General features: G+C 36.5%; 4 protein-coding genes across 6 annotated transcripts in view; 2 read left to right on the top strand and 2 right to left on the bottom strand.

Annotated features, from left to right (window-relative positions):
- Positions 1 to 6,081: 6,081 nt before the first annotated feature.
- Positions 6,082 to 8,135, top strand: mplkip (M-phase specific PLK1 interacting protein). Its single transcript, XM_052615716.1, has 2 exons — positions 6,082 to 6,553; positions 6,775 to 8,135. The coding sequence occupies exons 1-2, from the start codon at positions 6,218 to 6,220 to the stop codon at positions 6,970 to 6,972; spliced, it is 534 nt and encodes a 177-aa protein (XP_052471676.1). The 5' UTR covers positions 6,082 to 6,217; the 3' UTR covers positions 6,973 to 8,135.
- Positions 8,104 to 15,775, bottom strand: ralab (v-ral simian leukemia viral oncogene homolog Ab (ras related)). 2 transcript variants are annotated; one of them, XM_052615694.1, is made up of 5 exons: positions 15,613 to 15,775; positions 12,090 to 12,282; positions 11,798 to 12,006; positions 11,492 to 11,666; positions 8,104 to 10,093 (listed from the first exon to the last, which is right to left on the bottom strand). In XM_052615694.1, exons 2-5 carry the CDS (start codon positions 12,189 to 12,191, stop codon positions 9,971 to 9,973), a joined length of 609 nt encoding a protein of 202 aa, XP_052471654.1. In that variant the 5' UTR covers positions 12,192 to 12,282; positions 15,613 to 15,775; the 3' UTR covers positions 8,104 to 9,970. The 2 variants fall into 2 exon arrangements, with proteins under 2 accessions (XP_052471654.1, XP_052471664.1); XM_052615704.1 differs by having other exon boundaries at positions 12,090 to 12,193; positions 15,613 to 15,741.
- Positions 15,776 to 16,665: 890 nt separating this feature from the next.
- ca2h7orf25 (chromosome A2 C7orf25 homolog) lies at positions 16,666 to 21,051 on the bottom strand. 2 transcript variants are annotated; one of them, XM_052615681.1, is made up of 2 exons: positions 20,961 to 21,051; positions 16,666 to 18,432 (listed from the first exon to the last, which is right to left on the bottom strand). In XM_052615681.1, the coding sequence occupies exon 2, from the start codon at positions 18,412 to 18,414 to the stop codon at positions 17,101 to 17,103; it is 1,314 nt and encodes a 437-aa protein (XP_052471641.1). In that variant the 5' UTR covers positions 18,415 to 18,432; positions 20,961 to 21,051; the 3' UTR covers positions 16,666 to 17,100. The 2 variants fall into 2 exon arrangements, with proteins under 2 accessions (XP_052471641.1, XP_052471630.1); XM_052615670.1 differs by having other exon boundaries at positions 20,948 to 21,032.
- A 1,065-nt stretch (positions 21,052 to 22,116) lies between these two features.
- The window catches only part of fbxl7 (F-box and leucine-rich repeat protein 7), a 32,932-nt gene continuing 30,705 nt past the window's right edge, over positions 22,117 to 24,343 (top strand). The window contains exon 1 of the mRNA XM_052615651.1: positions 22,117 to 22,581. Coding sequence (XP_052471611.1) covers positions 22,545 to 22,581 — 37 coding nt within the window. The 5' untranslated portion in view covers positions 22,117 to 22,544. The remainder of the gene's footprint in view (positions 22,582 to 24,343) is intronic.

The following is a 24,343-nucleotide window of genomic DNA, read 5'->3' as shown; positions in this document are numbered from 1 at the left end:
AAATAACAGTAATTATCTGAGTAAAAATGGTTGTAAACAAGACAAACGGTATCCAGGAACCACGCTAAACAAGGAAAGAGCAGGTTATAGTTTAGTTTAAACAGAGGATTAACTATTAATTTGACAGAGCTCCAAACTCAAACCAGTGACAGCACCACATGTATGCGCAGTGATATCTTTCATCACTCATGCGCAGTAATATCTAAGATTAATCTCTGGGAGTATCACTTATTGTAAATTGCTGTCAAGGGAGTGTCCACTGTTAGGACAATCTTATTAAATTTTCATTCCAAATCTGCATTTGTGGGACAGAAACAATTTAGACATTTGGGAAGACCTGTATTGTGTGATAGATGACGCATGGGATAATATATAATGTTAAATAGCAGTTTAGTCTCTGTGGTGTCATTCACTCAGTTTTGCTCATACCTAAAGGGCAGGTCTTCACAAACCACACCAACATTAATTATACACTAAAATCTCACAAGGACCTTTGGAGCATTGTTGCACTCAATTTAGTCAAATGAACTAAAGTCAGTTAGTAAATGCTTTTTTCCTTAATTGTTATGTGTGCAACTCTCATCTGTCATTTATACATTTCTACCTCATATTCCACTGACTCAGTCAGATGCTTCATTGTGAATATCCATTTATTATGAAAGCTGATTCTTTAGAGAATTAGGAAACTATTGCCCACCTAACATCATAGATGAAGATTCAGCATTAGGAAATTGAATGATCTTCTATTCCACTCTTACTGTTATTCTGCTCCCTATATGCGCATAATTAGATTTCCATAAAACAATAACTTTGCAGATGACTCAATTTATTACAGTGAAGTTGGGGCCAGTTTAAAAATGTAACACTTTTATTTAGCAAGGACACATTAAATTGATACATTTCTATTTCAACTGCATTCTATTTTAAATATGTCTATTCATCAAAGAAAAAAGTATCATGATTTCCACAATAATATTAAGTAGCACAAATATCACAACATTTGCATTAATAAATAATGTTTCTTGACCTCCAAATCAGCATATTATGTGATTTGTGAAGGATCATGTGACCCTGAAGACTGGACTAAATTCAGCTTTACCATAACAGGAATAAATTACATTTGAAAACACATTCAAAGGGAAAAAAACAGGTATTTTAATTTTAGTATTTCACAACATTAATGTTTTTACTGTATTTTGATCAGAATGCATTCATGGTGATCATGAGATCATTGAAAAAAAAATTGACTTATAATGTTAGTACAACGATCAGTGGTTGTTCGTGTGTGTGTGTGTGTGTGTGTGTGTCAGAATTGCCATTAAACATCATTAATTACTTCATTCATTCATTCATTCATTAAATACACTTTGAAATTTGATAATTAATTTAATAATATTTAATAATTTTTAATTAAATTTAGCATTCCCCTTGATCAATTGTACAGAAAATGTCAAAACGTCAAAATCCTCACATTATCACCAAACAGAATCACCTTATGATTGTCATTTCAGAAACAGGAGGAGTACACTTGACTGCCATCAAACATGGTTACATCATCAAAAGAAAGATAAAATGACTGTTTTAGGTAATATAACATTTAATTTATTCACTCAATTTTCCATTTATATAACCTTTTTCACTTGTCAAGTACATGACTGCACATGATTGCCATAGATGAAATGTTGCCTACAAAATGCCTTCATTCCTCAGTATCTGCTGGATTAAATTAAGTGGTTTTATTGATCCTCTCATATTTCATTTAATACAATCATTAAAATCCCTTTGTTCCATTTATGGCCTTTACGAGCTATATAAAGGCATAGTGTAAACTAATGAAACACACCTTACAGTGTTATTGTTTCTGTGACCACAAGTAAAACTTGTCCACAAGTGTAACATTCACAACAGTGTTTGTTAGTATTAAATTGTGGGCCATGTTAAATTAATCAAGATGTGCACTGTTGTAAATAACAGGACAAAGTAGACAGCCCACCAGTATTATATAATACCAGAGCCATTCTACACAAGATTGGGCATTTCTCTGGCATCCATATTAAGATCCCAATCTATTTTGTTATATAATATTTATTACACTATTATTTGATCTGCAGCTATAAGCTAGTTTCTTTTGTTATGAAAAATTCCTGCATCACGATGGATGTCTAGGGCGAGCGTGTTTTCCACAGCTATTCACAGAACCGATTACTACCTCCATTCCAGATTTGGCAGGGAGGACAAACCGGCATCTATTTTAGCTCGGGTCCTAATTGGTCTAAAAATACACATATTGTCATCGATCAATTAATCTGTTCACACATACATTCTTTCTTTCCACAACAGTGTTTATGAAACTGTATTATTCATCAAAGGAATGGCATTTCTAGGGTGCATTGTTTAATCTGAGAATAAAGGTTTGCTTGTGAAGTGAAAAAAGAAAGTTACATATCTCAGTGACGAGTTTGGGATTTTATCCCAGCCCTTACAAAGGACAGCATAAAGTTGTCCAAGAAACTTTTTCAATTGTGTCACCCACACCTGCAAAAATCGCTCTGGATGTGCTCAGAAAACAAATTAGTGAATTAGTGAAATATCCTCATAATACCCTAAAGCTCAAACAGGTGTGTTAAGATCTATTATCTTGCGTCTGCGTAAAAAACAACCAGCTGTTTTACATGTTGGGAGAGATCAGACAAAGAAAAATGATAATTCCACTCTAAGGAATATTAAAGTCATTATTTTAATCAGTCCACTACACTCTTCCCAGAAATGAACTCTCAGTCATTTATCTGATACAACAAGGATGCTATATTGCTCCACATACATGTTCATGAATGTAAAGTGAATATGGAAGGAAATTCAGGTGCTATCTGGCAGAATGATGATTGACGCTAGCCTTACGCACTGTGAGAAAGAAAGACAATAATGCCTAGAAGTGGATTCATTCAAAAAAAGTTTCAGTCTGCTGAATTCTTGAAGGATGCAGGTGCAAACTACTTCTCACCTGAGATCCGTCACTGCCTTGAACTCCTCCAATTCCTGTAACAGATTCCCAGAGCTCCCAAATTCCATTAAGAGTCCACAAACAACAGCAACATTCATCACGTTTTCCTCTGAAACTAAGATGAATGAGCATATTACATGTAATTATTTAAGTACGCTGCACCATTTTCCCATTCGCCAAATTCAATGAAAGATTAAACATTTTATCAAAGACTGGGAAACGGTCCAGAGATGGCTCTTCATTTTCATTCCAATGAGCCCTCAATTGATCATAGCGTCCCAAACAAACTAATTTAAAGTGCCATAAGAATCACAATGAAGCAGTCCGAGAGAAGCGGGTGTGAATAGCATGTGACCAACAAAGTATAAAGCCAGATGACGAGATTTGATTATTAGAGCATGCGTATACCAATACTGAGAGATTCTGAACTTTAGATACCTCTGCGTTGAGGTACTCAGTCCTTTGATGTACCACAAGACCAATGGCATATCCTGTTCCCAAACAACTGACCTCAGGCATGGTCCATGAACTGGTGCCAATATATTCCAAAAAAACACTGATGAACAAAAGGCATGACATGGAATTGATAATAGAATATAAATAGGACAAAGACTTGGGGCATGCATGATCGTTTGAACAGGTATGATCCTCTCCATGATGTGCCAAAGACCAAGAGCAAGATTTTAATGTTTCTAACTGAAGTTAGAAAGGATCTTCACTATTGCAGTTGACTTTTAGTTTGGGATCTAAACAACAAATTCAGATGCAACTTCAATTCATTTTGTGATTCAGATAAAGTCAGTAAGTTCCCGGATGAATCAGCATTTTGAATGAATCAGTTTAGTGAAAGATTCACTCATAAAGATGGTCACCTGTCGCCTCCTACTGGGTGGACTGTATATTAGCACTTATGGAATTCTTTTGGAAGTTTTTTTTTCACACACTACATTTTGTTTCTCATCATAAAATGAACATACAAGATTTCAGGGTATTTTTAGGACGACAACAACAACAGTAAACAAAGTGAATTGCGGAAGCCTTCAGTGAGTGGATGATAGAGAGGCATTTGAGGTGGGACAAAGTTAGTCTGGGAACTCAGTAAACATGGGAAGTGGAGGGCTAGAACACGAGTGAAAGCTAGGGTTTGAGGAAATAGGTCACTTGCCTGGGAGATTTAAGAGGGAACAGGGTTCATCTGAGTGCCACATAGTTTCTCAATGAGATGGCATATGCCTACAGTGATACAGTTTTGTCCCATAAAACATTTTGTTCCTCACGTTTTGAAGACAAACACATGCCTCATATGCCTGTCTGCATTTTTTGTGTACATTTACTTGCTTGTTAATTCCAGACTCAGGCCATGCCAGTCAAGCCTGCGTCTGATCTTTAGCCAACTAATGATCAACATTGTCTTTCTCAGGCAGGACAGCAAAACATTGTAGTTGCTTGGCCAACCTTATATCTGAACTCAGAAATTTCAAACACCCAAAAACAATCTGAAAAACAGCATCCGAATGAACTAACGCCATGATTTAGGTTTACATATAGGCTACATCAATTATATCATTTGACTGCTTTTATGTTATAATATTGTAATGTAATGTTTATTTTACAACTAACTAAACTTGCAAACATGTGACTTCAACATCAAGTTTTGTGCTGAACATCAAGTCCCTTAAGATCAATTAAGGTAACTCGCTTTATTTGCACCACCTATATTAGAAATTACTTAGTAGTGACATTTAGAACATTTTAGTGCCATTGTATTCTAACTGCAGCTGTTAGCCCTGGTGGAAGTTCCCAAACCTAATGTCTCAAGCTTTAGATCGCCTTTTAAGGCCACACTTTCTCTGTTTCCAAATTAAATAACAGGAAAACCAAACACTGCTCTATCAATGATACTCTGACACAAGAGATTTGAAATGAACTTAATAATGTATTAAAAGAAAACACCCTTGATGTCAATCCATCAGCAGTCCTGAGTCAGAACTCTAGTGCTGTGGGAAAGTGTAATTCCTCCTCACTATATAAAGCTCTTATCCTCTCAGCACAGAACTTTGTTTTTGATGAATTATGATCTGTTTTCAAGAGCACAGCTAATAAAATATTAACGTGTCCTTAACAGAGGTTTATTCACAATAACCCCGGACCCCTCCACCCAGAGAGTGTAGAAAGATTTTTTTTTTTTTTAGTTTTTAATACTTGGCTATTTTTTTTTACTGCACAGATTGGTTAAACACGTTAATCTGCTCATTGCTTAATCTTTTAGTAAACTGTATAAAAACTGATGGTTACACTGACCTCTACTGGCATCTGAAGAGAAACAACCGTTTAGTTTCCAATGTACACTGAACAAAAAAACAAACAAACAAAAAAAAAAACCTTGTAGGATTACTTTACTAATAATTTTTACTCAGACATTGCTTGTGAATTTTACTAATAGTTAAAACGGTAAGTAATGCATTGAGTTAATCATTACATATATAAGTAGAAAAACTGACATATAGGGATATAAACACTGCTTTCAATAAAATAATAATAATAGAAATAATAATAGGGCTTCCTAGGGTACGAGTTCTTAATTTTACATTTGATGCAGGTTTCAGACACCTATTAAATATTGAAGCCTGTGTTATTTTATACTGCACTTTGAATAGGGAGAGAAGTTTTTGAGAAAGCACATACAGAGTGAAATGAGAGAAGAATATTTTTTTTTTTTAGCTATTCATGTATAAAGGCTCTAGCATTTACACATTTATCTCCCAGGTGAGCTACAAATATAAAACGCCCAGTTGAAAAGTCCATTCAGCTCCATACTGGTTAGGTGCTGGTGGACCAGTCAAGTGGTCCTTGAACAAAAAAAAAATATTTGGCTAGTGTTTACACGGTTTCATTTTATTATTATTATTTGAAAAAATACTTAATCAACTAGTGTCTGAACTACACTAAAACATTTGTTAAATGGCTGGTGTTTACTGGTACTCGTACTCTCGATGTTTAAATGCGTCTGTGGGCGCTTCGCGCGCCGTGACAATAGGTGGCAGTACCGAGTCTTTCACTGACTTTGTATTAAAATAATAATCGCCGAGAGACGATTCTTCTTCCGGGTTGTGCTGTTTTGTTATGCTAAGCGAAAAACACGTTTAAGAGCGTCACGTTATAAATACACTAGTCTTCTTAGGTTTGGGAAACAGACTTAGAAAATATCAGTACGAGATGCAAAGACCACAGTTTCGCCATCCCCGCCAGGGCTCTGGTCCACGGGCAGCAGGCTTCCGCAGCCCGCCTGCAGCCTTCGACAGGACAGGGAGTCTGATTCCATCGCCTCCGTGGGCATTTTCTACCCCACCGCCGCCGTTTGGACCTAGATTTGGACAGTGTTCTCCCAATACACCACCGAGAGAGTTTGGTGGTAACAGAGGCGGCGGCGGTGGGAAATATTTTAACGTTCAGTCTCCGGGTCATACCCCGCGCAGATCGAGCCCCAGTCCCCGCGGCGCACCGTTCAGACGCTCGCCGTATGAGAGTCCAGGACGACACTCTGGATATCAGGTAGTTCACAAGCATTACAGGGTAAAATCTAATGCCCAATTCGAGCTTTTAAACAGTTTATGTGCAGTAATTTCGCTTCTTTGCGGTATTCTGCTGCTCTAATCCGAATTAATTTATGCGATTTACGAGCGTTTGTTGTTGTTGGTTAGGACACTGTTATACCATCTCTGAGTACGTGTGGTCGTTTTAACGTCTTTCTGCATGACAATTTTCTCCTAAAGGGTTCCCCTCGGACATCCACTCCGTTTGGGTCGGCGCATGGCAGGGAAAGAGGGGCAAATGATATGGAAAAATATTACAAACCGTCAATGCTCCAAGATCCCTGGGCTGACCTACAGCCCATCTCAGTTACACAAGATCAGTCTAAATGCAACTCCAAACAAACCAATACAAGCAGACAAGGGAGGTACTACAATTAAAACCTTATCTAACTTTTTATTTAGTGCACCAGTTGTGCACTGTTTTTTAAAGTCAAAAGGAGCCAGACGAACACATGGACCCGAGGCAGGATTCACCAGCAATAATTCTTGAGAAACTGACTTCACAACATTTGAAATTTAAAATCAAATGTATTTGCTTGTATAAAGAGACATTCTCTTTTACTTTTATATCTGCACCTCAACGACAGGATCATAAAACTGGGGTGCTGTTGTAACTGGCAGCCTATTTAAAGTAGTTTGCCATCTCTGGCCCACTCCCATGGAGTTTGCGAATCCTTCACTGAATTCAGAGGAATATGTCTTCAAACTCAAAATGCAGTCTTAACAAAAAGATGTCTGATCAACACATCCATCTACCTCTCAATATTGACTGTGTGCTGTTAACTAGAACCGGTCAGGTCAAGTATTTGTAGGTTTGGCTCCTTTACTAATTTTCTATGGACTTTTTATTTTTGGTTTTACCACAGTCTATGATCTTTTCTTTTTTGTATAAATAAAAAAACATGGACTGGCAACAGACATTGTAATCATAAACGGCCCACAAAAAACTATTGTTGAATAATACGGCAAATATAATTAAAAAAAGTTGTAATGCAATACAGTCCTTGTCAAAAACAATTTCAAGTTAAAATCTGTTATGCTATATTTACTAAAAACATGTTTAATATCTTCAAAATGCATCTTACCATGGAAAAATGTAGATAAAACACCGTAACATTACTACGCATTTCTGCAAGTTGTAATTCAGTCTTTTTTTGTAGGTATTATGTTTTTGCTGTACAGTATACCATATGAATCTCATATTGGAGGTCTACAAAAATAGATTTTATTAATGTAACAGAAACAAAACATTTTATAAGGTAATTATGCTTAAATGTTTGTATTTGATTTTTATTCTACAATCACCATAATTACTGTTGTAATATTACATACATCAGTGCTGTCTTTGTTTTTTTTTCTTTGATGTCAGCTAGTTCGATAATGCTTATAATTTGGCCTTACCCTTTTCTGAATTCAAATTTCTGCATGTTCAGCATTTTGCCACGAGACACCCAAAATATAGAATGAAAGTGTATCTAAATGTATAAGAAAGACTAAAACAATAGAGGCTTATATTAAAATGTCCTGTATTGTAAACCCTTTTTGCGCTCAAAGACAGTCACTCTTTAAAAGTCATGATGGGTCTCTTGAGGCATCAGTTGTTGATATGTCAGTATCATTGCCACATGGCACACTTACCACACACACAGACCAATCAAGAGCTTGCTGAGGCATAGTAAACCACTATGACTGATTAAACAGAGGGAACGAAAAACTTGCATATGCCACAGTGCACACAACTATCTGAGTAAAGACAGTAAGAAAGCATTTAAAAGAGATAGTGTAGTTGTAGCTGCAAAAGATTACAACATAGTAATGTGGAAATAAACTGTCAAGCTCACATGTATTTATTTACATGTGGATGTGCTTATTTAAAACCATTCATCAAAGGGTGACAATTCTTTTTACTCCAGCCAGCAGGACCAGGTGTCCGAAATGCAGATGGTGTCTAGCCCTTAGCGGTTTTTAATTTTAGTATGAGGGAGTATGATTTCACAATTAACTCTTCCCCTTAAAAATAATAATAATAATAATAATAAACTTATTAGTTTATTATTAAACTTAAAATAGTAGTTTATTATTAAACTTAAAGAAATATTAAATTGCATATAAGTTATGATAAAGTACACAATTCAGTCTTTGTAATAAATTCCAACCTGTTTTCACAGTAAAGTCAACTAAAGCTAGATGACACTCTCATTTTTAAATTGTAAAATCTGTGTGTTATTTGGGACCCCTAGATAGCACAAAACAAACCTCTAAATCTGGTGCCACACACAGGAATAAGTGAATAAGCCCTTTTGACTACAAATATTTTATGAACAGTACTGTGCAAAAGTGTTAGGTCACTAGTATTTATATCAGTATAAATATCAGTTTACATTTCCAAACATTATTTTTGCCATTAAATGGAATAATGGAATAATTTTTGTTTGCACAAGGAGTCTGACAACAGAGATCTGACCTCATCATCTTCAGTCTGTCTGGACTTCTGACACACTACAGCAAAACATAGATATAACTGACTTAAAACCATTTTGTTATTGGAGAAAATACTAGTGGCCTAAGACTTTTGCACAGTACTGTATATGTGTTTAAAAGAGAGATTGGAAATGAGTTTGGTGCACTGTTAGATTTAGGATATGAAAATGAAATAATGGACAGTGTCAGCTTTATTGAAATGCACGAGCTTTTACACTTTAAACTTTGAATTTAAAGAAAGGTTTTGGTAAAAAGCCAATTAGGAATAAATTCCATCGATTCCTGAGAATATTTTTAATAATTTGTATATTTGCTTGGGAAATATTTAGCATTGCCTATGTTACACAAAGATATATAGCTATAATTTTCTTTAAGAAAATTACCTAACAGCATTTATGTGGCTTAACACCCAACATTTTTGTATACTCTAATATTAAGGCTTTAATTTAAAAAGTAAAACAGAGCAGGAGGTTAAAATCCTCAAAATACACTGTAAACTTGCTAACAAATAGTTAGGAGTAGTAGTTTTTTACCTAAAGTGTTAGTGTTCAGCACTTAATCTACTCACATTCAACTAAAAGCAACTAAAGTGAACAGAATCTAGTTACAAGTAAAAAATATATAATAGTATTATTTATAGTCAGTTACGGTGTGCTTGAGCCGAGAAATGTTCTTATGATATGTAAGACCTTTGAAACCATTTGTTATTTTAATGCATATCTGATGTTCTGCCCTTTTATACCATTGAGAAACAGACACAGGCTGTAGCCTAGATGTGTTTTTAGGAGATGATCTCCAGCATTTTTGCCTGGAGTGTTATGAAAACTTGATGGATTTTTTGGGAAGCAGTGGAAGGGTAGAGAAGAGATGTTAGCGTTATAGTGTGACCCAGTCATTATAAAATGCAACATCTTTCTCGAATTCTGGTTGCCAAACTTTTTCTCTTCTTTTTTCCATTTTTCTCTTTGCCATCTTCCATTTTTCTGGCTCTGATTTCACGCATAAGATCAAAAAACACCTGGAGAGATTACAAAGGTTGTATGAATGTATCATTAGTTCTGCTAATAATACGGATTCATTGTACTTGGTGAAGGGATAGTTTACCCAAAAATGAAAGTTTGTCATCATTTACTCGCACTCACGTCATCAAAAACATGTATTACTGACAGGCTTTCTTCTGTGAAGCACAAAAGATATTTCCAGTGTTTGCATCAAAGTCAGTGGGGGCCAATTCAATTTTTTTAATTAAAATTAAAAAATTAAATTAGATTTTTTTTAAGGCTGTCAATTTTAATGCAAACAATACATTTTACAATCCTTAGCATGTTAAAATAATTAAATGCAATTAAAGGGATACTTCACCCCAAAATTAAAATTTTGTCATTAATCACTTATACCCCCCCCCCCCCCCCGACACACGCGCACACACACACACACTGTTCCAAACCCGTAGAAGATTAGTTTGTCTTCAGAACAAAATTTAAAATATTTGAGATGAAAACCATAAGTGGTTCAACCGTAATGTTATCAAAATACGAAAATACTTTTTGAACGCAAAAAATAAATAAAGAGACTATTCAACAATTCATCTCCTCTGTGTCTCCTCGTCCCCATAGTGCCATTTTGGAGAATATCTGCTAACTCTTCTGTGTCAGCCACAACACATGGATATGGTTTCTACATGTATTTACGCTTTGATTTGAATAAAAACAGCGCATCTGTGCAGCGCGGCTAAAACAGAAGAACATACATAGTTTGCGTTCAGCAGATGTTCTCCAAAATGGCACTATGATGACGCAGAGATACAGAGGAGATGAATTGGTTTTTTTTCCGTTGTGTACAAAAAGTATTCTCCGCTTCATAATGTTACAGTGGAACCACTGATGGCAGATAGACTATTCTGACAATATCTTTCTTTTCTGGACCTTGACAGTGTAATTTACCTGGCAGTTCATGGGACAGTCACAATCCTCCTGGTTTTCATTCAAAATATATAAAATTGTGTTCCGAAGATGAACAAAGCTTTTATGGTTTGGAATGACATGGGGGTGAGTGATTAATGATAAACTTTTCATTTTGGGGTGGAGTATCCCTTTAATGCAAAAATTCTGGATACAGCAAATTATTACAAAATAAACATTTGAAGCAAGATAAATGGTCTATGAAGTGTGTGATTAATCATGTTTAATCACTGGAAAAAGGTGTGACGATTTAAAATTTTAATCTAATGACAGCCCTAGTTTTTTTTAATTTGAACATTCTTCAAAATATAATCTTTAAATTTCACATTGGAAAATGTCATGCAGGCTTGAAACAACATGTAGGTAAATAAAAAATGACGATTTTCGTTTTTGGGTGAACTATCCCTCAAAGTATTACATGTAATGGTTGCAAAACCAGTTTTTGCAAGGCCTACCTTATCTACGTTGGCACGGGTTTTGGCAGAAGTCTCGACATAGCTGACTGCCCACTGATCTGCTCTAGCCTTGGCCTCCTCCACTCCGACCTGCCGTCGCTCCTCCAAGTCTGACTTATTTCCCACCAGCAGGAAAGGTACGTTCTCCTCCTCCTTCACTCGAAGGATCTGTTCTCTAAAATTAAGAGGTAAAATGAGAAAGCTCTGGATATGTTTTGCACAAACATGATAATTAGCCAAGCTTTTGATTTCTACTGTGCAAGACCAGTATTGTGTTAACCACCGGTTTCCAAGTCATCGGTCTACCTGAAATCAACAGTAGCAGCAAAGGATTCGGATTCTGTGATGGAAAACATGCAGAGAAATCCCTCTCCGCTGCGGAAGTAGTTGTCCCGAATGGCAGCGTAGTCCTCCTGTCCCGCTGTGTCGAGGATGTCGATCTGGACCTCCTCTCCATCCAAAACCACCTTTTTTCTGTAGCTGTCAGCTTTGGTGGGCTCATAGTCTTCAACAAACTTGAAAAAAAATCAGCAAAATTATACTTCGTAGTTAACCTCAATTTACACATGATGTGAAATCCCTAAACATCAAGTCTTACCTCATCATACATGAATTGCAGTGTTAATGCTGACTTGCCCACGCCACCGCTGCCCACCATTATCACTTTGTGAAGGGCCAAAGCATTCCTGTTAGCAGCCATTGCTTCAGGAAATGAGAGATGGGTGGCAGTGCAGTGAAGTAGTGAGAAATCAGAGGTAGATGGGTATTAAGGGAAACCTATTAAGGAAGAACTTTGAGAAGAACAGAGTAGATGTTAATGCTTGTGTGGTTGTTTATACAGCAGCAACTATTTTAGTCATACAGGAACAATTACCCTTATTCATTATTAATAATAATATACCTGCACCCTTTCAAGTGAGTTAAACATGTTTGGGGTGTTACTTATGAATAATCAGCTTTGTCTCGTTCCCATCATTCATTCAGCTTATGATGATGATAACACAGACTTACTTTCTTCTCTGTCCCCTGAAAAAATGCTAAAACAATGAGGTTTCTCATGAAAGCTAGCACAGCATTTGTCAGTTCCCTTCCTAACTGACATCATTGCTCACTAGAATGAAGGAAAAACACAAACTCATCAGTCCTCCTTCAGGACTGTTGATGGTTTGCCCAAACATTTAAGTTCTGTCATCATTTACTCACCCTCATGTCATTCCAAACCTGTGTGACTTTCTTTTGTGGAACATGAAAGAAGACATTTTGAAGAATGTGGTCAGCCAAACAGCTTTGGTGACCATTTAATTCCATTGGATGGACAAACAAGTTAACAGCCAATGGGATATTTCTCCAAATATCATCTTTTATGTTCCACAAAGAATGTTTGGAATCACATAGTGAGTAAATGATGACGGAATTATTATTTTTTTTTTTTGAGGGGGAACACCCCTTTAAATCTTCCTATCAGATGTAATCCATGTGGAATCAATGGATTACATATTGCCAAATAAATCACACAGATAATCCTCAGTATCAGGCAACTGTCCAGATTGTGAGACTATAGGTCATAGGTGTAATCTGATTGTATGTAATAAGTTTGTATAAAAAAAAAAAAAAACTGGAATCATAGGCGGAGTCTCTACACAATAATATAGTATTATTGCTGTTGACTCAAGTGCAGACTGCTACCAACAGCAGTTGTTTTAGTTTAAGTTGTTTTTTGTTTTACTCCGTTTACACAGCTCTTCTGTGGTGTATACAGAGGGGGCGTGACTATGTTCACGTGATTAACATGATTACAAAGAGTCAGAAAAACATTTGAATGGAAAATGTAAATGAGCACTTGACTAATGGGGCATCACATTTTTATAAAGATACCTCTGCAGGATTTTGTTTGTGGCCCTGGTTCAGTCTAATAAAATGTTTCTGTCATTATAGCGGTATATTTACTAATTAGCCTTTCAAAACAGACCACGCATCATCTCTGAGTATAATACATATAAATTATGATTAAATGCACCCTCCATATATATATATATATATATATATATATATATATATATATATATATATATATATATATATATATATATTATAGATGGATGGATGGATAGGTAGATAAAGCACAAGGTTCTCCATTTAATGGGAACATCATTTGTATCCCTACAGATACAATAATTTGACAGACTGTAAATCACAGATATGTATAAGGTAGCAAACAACATGAATAGTCACACATGTTCTCCAACGGTCTTTATATTCAGTAGCAGCGTCATTTAAAATCTAAAATACGTGCTGTGAGTTTCACTATAATGTAAATATGCCAAAATATTTTATGAACGGAGCGGACTGCGGAGGACCTACCGCTGTGACAAATAAGTAAACTTGGGGTGGTAATCCATTCCACGACAACTGAAAAACGGCAACAATATTTACGCGCGATATTTGACACCTGTTCCGTTCGTACAGTCATTTACAGGAAAGCAAGACTCGCGTGGATTGTATTAATTCATTCAACAGCCGCTAGAGAGTAAATTATTCTAATGCAGGGGTTTCAATCATTCAAAAAGGGGATCGCCAACCACCTTGTTTCAGAAAGTGCTCATTGATACAGTTAATGACAGCTGCTGAGTTAGCAGGCTAACGTTAACTCAATTGCATGGCCGCGGGAAGTGGGGGTGCTGGGGGTGCTGCAGCACCCCCTAGTGACGAGAGGGAGATAAAAAAAATGTAGGCCTATTAAAATATTTTGCACAATTTATAAATTCCTTATGAATATTTTAGAAAATGATTTTGACACACATAGGATATTACGTATATATTTTGGATTTTAATTTCATATTTTGAGGCCTAATCAACACAGGTTCGGAAGTTACGTTGTCAACGTCAGGCAGGCAGGTTTGGTCGCCGAGTAACGAGGTTTCCCGCTCGTTCCATGCAGAATACATCCATCTTTATATAATACAGCGCACCTCGACATTTGGACACCTGTAACCAGGGCACCCCGCCTGCATGTAGCTCAGGTAAGAGCATTGTGCTGCCGCGCTTGTAACATTTATTTTTTTTGGCAACAAGTGTGGGATCAGCTTTGACTAGCGAAGCAATTGTAAGTAGTACACTATAGTATTTTTGTAAGGTGGTGGGGATGGAGATGGAGAGTATTATTTCGTTCGTGTGTTCTTTGCGTAATGGTTGTGGAGAACTGTTAAATAACGTTTAAATAGTCTGAGATTATTTCCTTTTTGTTTGTGTAAAAAGGTTGGAGATGGAGACAGAAAGCTTTATACTGTGCGTGTGTTCTTTGCGTAATGGATGTGGAGAACTGTTCAATAAACAAATTGCTTAAATAGTCAGAGATTATTTCCTTGTGGTGTGCGTAAAAAGATTTTGGAGTTAATAGAGTTGCGTGTGAAATAAACGTGCAGTGACTCAAGCCAGCTGACCAAACCGATTGCATTGTTTTAGCGTTATTGTGAAGTTTGATTTAATATTATATTTTGTTGTAATATTATTTGTTGTATCTAAATAAGTTGCATGTATGTATAGGCTATCTGAAATTGTAATGAAAGTAATTATTTCGTTTTCTTTCGATTATTAAACTATTATTTCTGATTCTGCTTCAGATTAATAACGCATTGCGCATATCTGAGAACTGATGTCTGTGTTTCAGACCCTGGCTGGCTGTGCACTGAAGTGTATATGACAATAAAGTAGTAAATCTCAATGTATTTATTTTTAAAATGTATTTTAAATAGGCCTATAGGCTCATAGGTTTTTTGTCAAAAAAAAAAAAAATCACAGCACCCCCTGTTCAAAATTACTTCCCGCGGCCCTGCTCAATTGTGTCAAAATGACACACACACGAGGGGCTCTTGTAGTTCGCGAGCACTCGGGAGTAAAATCTCGAGTGATTTTCCTTTTATATTTAAATACTGACAGCGCGCTAACTGCCACTTCCGTGTTTAAGGGAGGATTTGGTTTTTAGCACTCTGCTAACAGGAAAAACGTACTGCTTGAGAACTTATAACGTGGTTGTATAACAAACCGTTCAACAAAGTAGACGAATGGCAGTGTGCTGTTACAATAAACGTGAAAGAAAAAGTGTGTACAAATCAGATACTTACCAAATGAACAGGTACTCGTGTGCTCGACGTCTTGTTAGCTTTGCTTCAGTTCATGACTCGGAAGGGAGCAGCACTACTGACAGCTTCGGCTGAATGGGCTTGGTCTTCACGCAGACTGGTTACATGTAAACAAAGGAAATATGTATCTAATATGCTAAGATCTGAGCGTGTTAAATAATGCCACGTAACTTGATGGGTTACGTCTCCATAATACATTTCTTTCTCAACTACAAATAGTTTTAGTGTTTGTTAAAACTGTTTGTAATTCCTGGGCCATCTTGTCGATAATACCTCTACAGTATCGGGTTTACAGTACAGACTCAAACTAGCATGTTGTGTTTTACCACCTTAACAAAATTGTCCGCGTAGAGGTCAGCAGGCTAACTGTACAGTAGTTGCCTGTCTCTTACTGAAGGCCATAATGATGGTAAACTAGGACTGTGATATCAGTGACTTTCTAGTTCCTTTCAAATATAATCATAACTATTTAAATTAATAGGAAGTTATTTTATGAAATATTAAAATATTTATCTCAATCTGAATTTCATAGTGCAAGGTGTCATCTCATGAAGCATCTACGCATATATTATACTAGAGCTGGCTTCACATTTTTTGCATTTTTTATTTTTAATCAATCGGTCCTGAGGTTCATGGATCTACAAAGTCAGTTCCCCTCAAGTTCACACAGGTGTCCTAGAAGAATAAGCACAGATGTAGTTCATATTAACAATAAACGTCTTTCAAAACCAGAAAGTGTTGAATTCTTTATAAATTCATTTCTAGCTAAGTGTTCTGTTTTTAAAATAAATGTCAGTCACTTGTTTGATATTAATAAATATCAGCCATCTTCATTCATTGCCAAATGATCTGTCAGAAATCATTCTGATTGGTGCTCAAGAAACACCATCATTATCAGTTATAGTGATAACTGCTGCTCAGTATTTTTGTGGAAACCAGGATACATTTCTTTCAGGAATCTTGAATGAAAAGTTCAAAAGAAAACCACAACATAACGTCAGAGAATCACAAGGAGATATTCTTCATGAGACAAAGTCATTTGAAGAGTTTATTTAGTACTCTTATGACAATTTATGTCACCAGATGATCAGGTTTGTGAAAAGAAATTGAAATAATAATAATAATAAAACCCTGAGGCATGTAGACGAGAGCTTTGAAAAAAAAGTATACGCCTCTGTTTAAACACTGTTTTGACACTATATTTTTGATATAATCATACATTTGGTTAATTTGACATCTCTGCTGGCTTTGCATTGAATTACATTTGAGGCACTAAGCTCACTGAGTTTACATAAAGATTGCTGAGTGTCTGTATCCAACCAGCCATACAATTTATTTGTGTCTATACAGTAGTGCCTCTCATGAATGTCTGGCTTTAAGAATGATAAATAACTCTAGCCATCTCTCATCCAATAACTGTCCATATCTTATACAATAACCTCCTGACATAAGTCTTTTACAGCCCGTCAGTCATATTGGAGTTGCTCTCCATTCTTTCCCCTCAGTGAGTGCACGAGGTTGGTGGATGAACACGCTGTATCGCACACCCTGGTTAGCAGCAGCGCGAACGAATCCGCTATTCGCAGTCATCGTGATGGCCTGCAAGGTGTCCCCTGTCCCAAAGATCATCAGTGATCTATGATTCACCTTTGAGCTCGTAACTAAGCGTTTGGTGCGCTCAGAGGGCTGATCCGGAACTACTTTAAGCCTGGCCAGCAGCTCCTTGGCTCTGGATTTTTCTCCTGGGCCTCCTAACGTATCCAAGATCACCTGGAAATCCTCAACCGCGGAATGACAAGCAAACAGCTCTTTTCCCTTCATGAACTCCTCCAGCTGGGGCAGGACCTTCTCTTGGCGTTCCTGAGCGGCCTGTTCAGTCAGCACCACTTCCTTAAAAGTGAAGTGACAGTTGCCGTGGCTGAGGGACGACACATACGTGATCAAAGTGGTGATGTCAAGGTTCACCCTGTTGCACACGTCCACCTTCACTTCAGTGGGGAAGGCAAGGCTGGCCACAATGGTGTCTCGATCAACACGGGTGTGCATAAGCTCTGTGTCATCACTGTCGTCGTCGTCATCAACTTCCTCTTCTTCCTCAACTAAAGCTTCATTCTCTCCCTCCTGTTCCTCTTCCACACAACCAGGTTTGTCTTCACTGTCTTCATCCTCTTCCTCTTCTCCAACTCCGATCATTGTATTAACAGCAACAATGTCACCTCTCACAGATATGCCCATCTCTTTGAGCCTGTCTGCCATAGGACTGGAGACCCCATTGTAGAAGGCAAATATAATGTGAGGGTTGCTGTACTGCACAGGCTGCTGCCGACTGGCCTCCAGGAAATCTTCTGCTTGTCGTATAACGCTTTTATCCCCATACTGGCCACGACCTTGCCAGATGTTGTGCAGTGCCTCCGCCTTGCGGCCGATGGCTTTCACCCAAGTGTGTCCGCCATTCGCCACCACGTCAACCACCAACGTCTGCTTCTGGCCATCAGGTCCCTCGTAGGAGAACACGTGCAGGACACTCACCACATTTTCTAGATTCTCGGCTGATTCGACGATGGCCCTCAGATGAGTGAGATTGGTACTTTGCAGGTGGGACTCCTTGATCACAACCTTGCCGGCCTCTACCTTCTGGAGGAATTTGAGCTCAGCCCGCAGCTTACTGCACAGTTTAGCACGTCCCTCAACCTCACGGCCTTGTCGACTGCAAATCTTGTCCACTCGCTCAAGCAGCTCCTTGGCTACTCTGATCCGGTCCTGCAGCGTGTTGTAAGTAGCCATTGCTGTTGAACATTATTCCTACAGAATGAGAAAGAAAAAGGCTTACATAATGACCACAGAGCTGTAAGACAACATATGTTTGTATAGTACATTTGAAAATAACAGCTAATCCTTAGAATACATAAAAATTACAATTAAAGGAATATTTCAACCAAAAATGAAATTCTGCTGAAAATGTACTCATGCTCAGGCCATCTAAGATGTAGATGAGTTTCTTCATCAGGACAGATTTAGATAAATTTAGCATTACATCAGTTGCTTACAAATGTCGAGTCCAAACAGCTGATAAAAAGATCACAATAATCCACATTAATCCAGTCCATCAATTAAGGTCTTGTAAAGCAAAGAAGTGCATGTTTGTAATAAACAAATTCATCAAGACATACAAACCCGATTCAAAAAAGTTGGGACACTGTACAAATGGTGAATAAAAACAAAATACAGAATACAAGAATACAAAATAGATGACATATCAAATGTATAAACTGAGAAAATGTATCATTTTAAGGGGGAAATAAGTTGAATTTACATTTCATGGCATCAACACATCTCAAAAAAGTTGGGACAATTCCATGTTTACCACTTACGCAAATGTCTGGGGACTGAGACAAATTGCTCAAGTGTAGGAATAGGAATGTTGTCAGATTCTTGTCTAATACAGGCTTCTAGTTGCTCAACTGTCTTAGGCCTTCTTTGTCACATCTTCCTCTTTATGATCTTAAAGATCTGGACTGCAGGCAAGCCAGAAAACAGTTTTCCACTTTGCCACAGTCCATTTTAAATGAGCCTTGGCCCAGAGAAAACGCCTGCACTTCTGGATCATGTTTAGATAAGGCTTCTTTTTTGACCTATAGAGTTTTAGCCGGCAACGGCAAATGGCACGGTGGATTGTGTTCACGACAATGTTTTCTGGAAGTATTCCTGAGCCCATGTAGTGATTTCCATTACAATAGCATTCCTGTATGTGATGCAGTGCCGTCTAAGGGCCCGAAGATCACGGGCATCCAGTATGGTTTTCTGGCCTTGACCCTTACGCACAGAGATTGTTCCAGATTCTCTCAATCTTTGGATGATATTATGCACTGTAGAGGATGAGGACTTCAAACTCTTAACAATTTTTCTCTGAGAAACTCCTTTCTGTTATTGCTTCACTATTTTTCACCACAGCATTGGGGGAAATGGTGATCCTCTTCCCATCTTGACTTCTGAGAGACACTGCCACTCTGAGAGGCTCTTTTTATACCCAATCATGTTGCCAACTGAGCTAATAAATTGCTAATTGGTCCTCCAGTTGTTCTTTATATTTACATTTAACTTTTCCTGCCTCTTATTGCTACCTGTCCCAACTTTTTTGGAATGTGTAGCTTTCATGAAATCCAAAATGAGCCAATATTTGGCATGCCATTTCAAAATGTATCCCTTTCAACATTTGATATGTTATCTATATTCTATTGTGAATAAAATTTTAGTTTATGAGATTTGTAAATTATTCCATTCCTTTTATTACTCTTAATTTGTACAGTGTCCCAACTTTTTTGGAATCGGGTTTGTATTTAACTCCATACGAGTCCTCTGTCCATTTTGCTTGCTTCAGTAAAAAATCCTCTCATCTGTATCAGGAGAGAAATGTTTGCACAACAAGCACTGTTTACAGGCAAAAACAGTTCTAAAGAAATATGGTGGTTAATTTTAATATCAGAAGACAACTGGAGATTTTTTCATTGGAGGAAGTGTTATTATTGATTTTAGATTACTTTGGCCAGAAACAATGGCTTAAAGTTCAAATACATTACTGACAGTTTTGTTTCTTCCAAACATGTTTATTTTTTGTCACAAAACTACAATTGATGAACTGTAGTCGTGTGAATTATTGTTTTTTTTTTTTTTATCAGCTATTTAGACTCTCATTTTGACGGCACCCATTCACTGCAGAGGATCCACTGATGAGCAAGTTACGTAATGCTATTTTTATCAAAAAAATCTGTTCAGATGAAGAAAGAAACTCATCTACATCTTGAATGGCCTGAGGTAAGTACATTTTCAGCAAAAATATTACAATTTTTGGGTGACCTGTTCCCTAATAATAATCTGTGATTTAATCTGGATTGTTTTATATTATTATTTATCTAAACGGAAATTCTGGTCTAACGAGATATCGCTTTTTAAATTAACCACTAATGGCAGCAGAAGCAGGACACAAGAAGACTTTATAGCTGAATTAGCAAAAATCATAGTAACGTTACTTGCATCAGCATCAAAAAAGGTTCGCTGAGGTAAATTCGCTAAGGAGTAGCTTTAACAAAGCACTACTGCATAATTCAGATATTAGCCTTACGAGCACATCAATCAGTGCCCAGACTATCACGTTGTTTCTACACACCGGCTCATAAATACGCGGGCTTGTCAGCTTGCTTGGTTAAAGCCATGGTTTTCTACAGTATACCAGTTCACTTGCTTGCTTTAAATAAGAGAACAATAACGGCTGATCGTTAAGGGAAAAAAAACTAAGTTAGCCCAGTTGTGAAATACTTACCATAGATACTTACAGCAGCATACAGGTTCAAGTTCTGCTTCTTCTGTTTTGAGCTGACGCTTTTCAGCCACGAAGTAGAAGAAAGTAGTGCTGTCATAATGAGTTTGTGTCGCCACCTAGCTTGGAGGTTATATGAATTGCATGAATTGCTAGCCCGTTACACTAGTGTAGAAATTATTGTTCAGTTCCACAATTAGGGAATTTTTATTTATATTTTGAATTGTATACAAAATTCCCCAGTCTTAGTCTATTTTAGAGGCATTTTTCTTCACATATTTCCTCCATGCAGTCCATTGATTTGAAATGTATATAGCTTAAAAAAACGCTACGAAAACCATTTTAAAATGTTCTTTTAAAATATAGGCTATTATTTTAAAATAACTAGCATCTATTTCTATGTTTCTTTTCTTTTTTCTTTTTTTTTTATCTCAAGACAAACACAAAAGCTCTTATAACTAATAATGTAATGATGACTAAGTTTTATATTTCAATCAAAATCTTACTACTGAGATTCAGTCTGTTACTAATAGCTACCGGAATATACATTAGTGCCTAATATGTTTTAGTTTTAATAAATAATATAAAATGATAGATAGCAACTGTCTAAGAAATAAGTACTAATAAATAGTTATAGTAAAACTGAAATTGGTCTGAGAAAGTCAGACACGAATAGAATGAGTGGCAAAAAAAATTGCCATTTACAATAGAATATTTAGTCATAATCATATTGAGAATAGTATAGTTGGTCTAACATAATAACATCAAATTAAATATAAAACTTGTTATTATAGGATTTTGAATATAATTTAAGATAATTTTGATATTAATATAAATAAAGTGAAGATTAATTAATAATAATAATTTATAAAATATTTTTTCTGTCTTTAAAGATTCTTCATGTAACCTTGTAAGACTTTTAAAATCACTTAAAAGAATGCGTAAAATATGAATATGAATAAATAAATATACATATTTGCTTAGATATAATTAAAATTATTTTGCTACATAGTGAATAAAATACATAGAGAAAAAAAATACTAGCCAAGTTACTACGAGCAATTAAAAATAGGTAGTGGCAGTATAAAATAGTTTTTTATTTACAGCCTGCCATAATATTAGACATCGTGGCTTTAAAAGCATTGCGTTACTGTACAACAAAGAGGGAGGATGTTAGGTCAAAGTGCCTCGCGCTCGCAGCAGACGCTGAACTGTATTCATGGTAACAGATTCTGCACGAGCGTATGCGTGCGCCTGACGCAACATGGATCTGGTTTCCAGTCTCTCCTTTGGATGACTACGCGCTGTCTGGAGACGAAGAGCCTTTAACATGAAGAAAGTGCACAACCAACACTGTATCTGAAGTAATACAGTTTTTAAACTGACGTTTGTGGAATTGCGTTTAGTTTTTACCGATTGCATAATTGTTGCTCAGACTTTTGCCGTCATTTCTACTTTTCTAGTTGCATTGAAGGATCGAACTGTATCTGAAAGCAGTCTCTGACGGATTTTCAACACATCTTTTCTTTAGCCATACGTGTTTTACGCATATGGATACTTTTTTCCCGGAGCGCAGACGGTAGATTATGCATTCCACAGGATGGGTGCGAACAATGGCAAACAGAGCGGGAGTGAAGGTGAGTGCCAGAAGCAGACTCACAGCCAGCCACAGTGCTGCTTTCTGCTGTTCAATCTCGGTGTATACAGCAGCCATAGTTGTGTCAACGTCACTATTCCCCCTCATTCTTTGTGGGCAACAGGAGCCTTGCTGCAACCTCTTTATATATAACTATATTCCAGTGCATACTTGTCATTTTCTTTTTTAATATTTTGATAGAGTTTATACCTCAGAATGTCATCCTTACTAATGCATGCTTAAAAGAAATGTAAATGTATGTAACATTATTCATTGTTTCCAGGTTTTGAGATTTTTGTTGTTTATGCTTAACAAATCTTGCTACAAATCTAAGTATTTATATTATGTAGTGCCTTAAAAAAAAAAAAAAAAATATATATATATATATATATATATATATATATATATATACACATATATATATATATATATATATATATATATATATATATATATATATATATATATATATATGTATATATATATTCTTAAGTTCTCATAAAATAATTTATGAGAACTTAAAAGGTTTGAGTTTGGAGCTAATAAGACGCGAGTGTGTGCCAACATCAGAGCTCTCAATGCAAGCTGAATGGTTTTACTAAAGTAACCATTAACGCAGGGTGTGTGTGCTTTAATAAGATAGAAATGAAGGCCTAACACAAACTATCTTCTTAGCTTGTGGGCAGATTTCTACATTTTTCACAACATATGGGTATATGACTGATTAAAGGCCAGGCCAGAGGCCGTCAGTTACAATACGGATGCTGAAAGTCGCTACTGATCATGTCCTAATAACCATGAGCAGTCATGCCAGAGATTTTACTCTCACAGAGTGAGTTCTTGGCTGCGTGAGAGACTTGTGGTCTTTTAAAGTACACCAGATTTCTCTGGAAGGTCAAGGTTTGGCCTCAAGACTGGCATTCAGTGAAAAAACCAAGAACACTCCCCACACGCATGCAGCTCTCCAATTTACATATTTCACGTAACACATAACTTTTGCAATGTTTGCTTTTATGTTTCGCTGTTGAGGTTCTTGGAATGTTCATATTGTCTGCTGATTAGATCATTTATTTCTGATTAGTTTAGTTATTTCTGCTTAGGACCTCCCTTGATATAACTGAACATAGTAAGACAAAATCTGCAATTTGTAAGCCAACAAATAGTACATGTGCGCTTTTCCATGTTAAGTGCTGTTTAAGTGGCTTCAATGCATTAAGAACATACTATTGTTTGTTCTAGTCTCACTTATGAGACGTTTGTCAAGAGTACCAGTTTTTCTTTATTTTTGTAAGTGTTCAGTCACATGAGCATAGTACCTACTTGGTTGGTTTAAGGCTTTTTTTTTTGTTAATGTAACACTGCGATCTTCGAACTGGTTTAGAGTGTCTTTCTATGTAACATTTGTACCTTGCATTTAAAAAGGTATTAACCTACACGCTGATTTTATTATGAATACCTTGCTCCTCATAAAGTAGGCCTCAGTGCTGTCTCCATAATCATAAAAAAGCGCTTGCTTATTTTTTCAAATTTCATGTGAGTATGGTTGAGGATTTTTGCCAATAGCTTTGTAGAATTCCATCAACGTCATGTTTGTTCAGTCAATTAATCTCATCAGCAATGAAGCACATTCTTCAGAAACAATGAACAATAAACAATGCATGTGTTGTAACTAGACGTTGCATTCAAGTATAGTGTCTGAGCAGATTCCACTTTGCTTCACTGATTTCACTGGTCATTAAAAAGAAACTTGCCTGAAATGTCTT

This window comes from Carassius gibelio, chromosome A2 (assembly GCF_023724105.1).
Source record: "Carassius gibelio isolate Cgi1373 ecotype wild population from Czech Republic chromosome A2, carGib1.2-hapl.c, whole genome shotgun sequence".
NCBI lineage: Eukaryota > Metazoa > Chordata > Actinopteri > Cypriniformes > Cyprinidae > Carassius > Carassius gibelio.
Note: the sequence above shows the minus strand (reverse complement) of the source record. Positions and strands in the feature narration are given on the sequence as shown.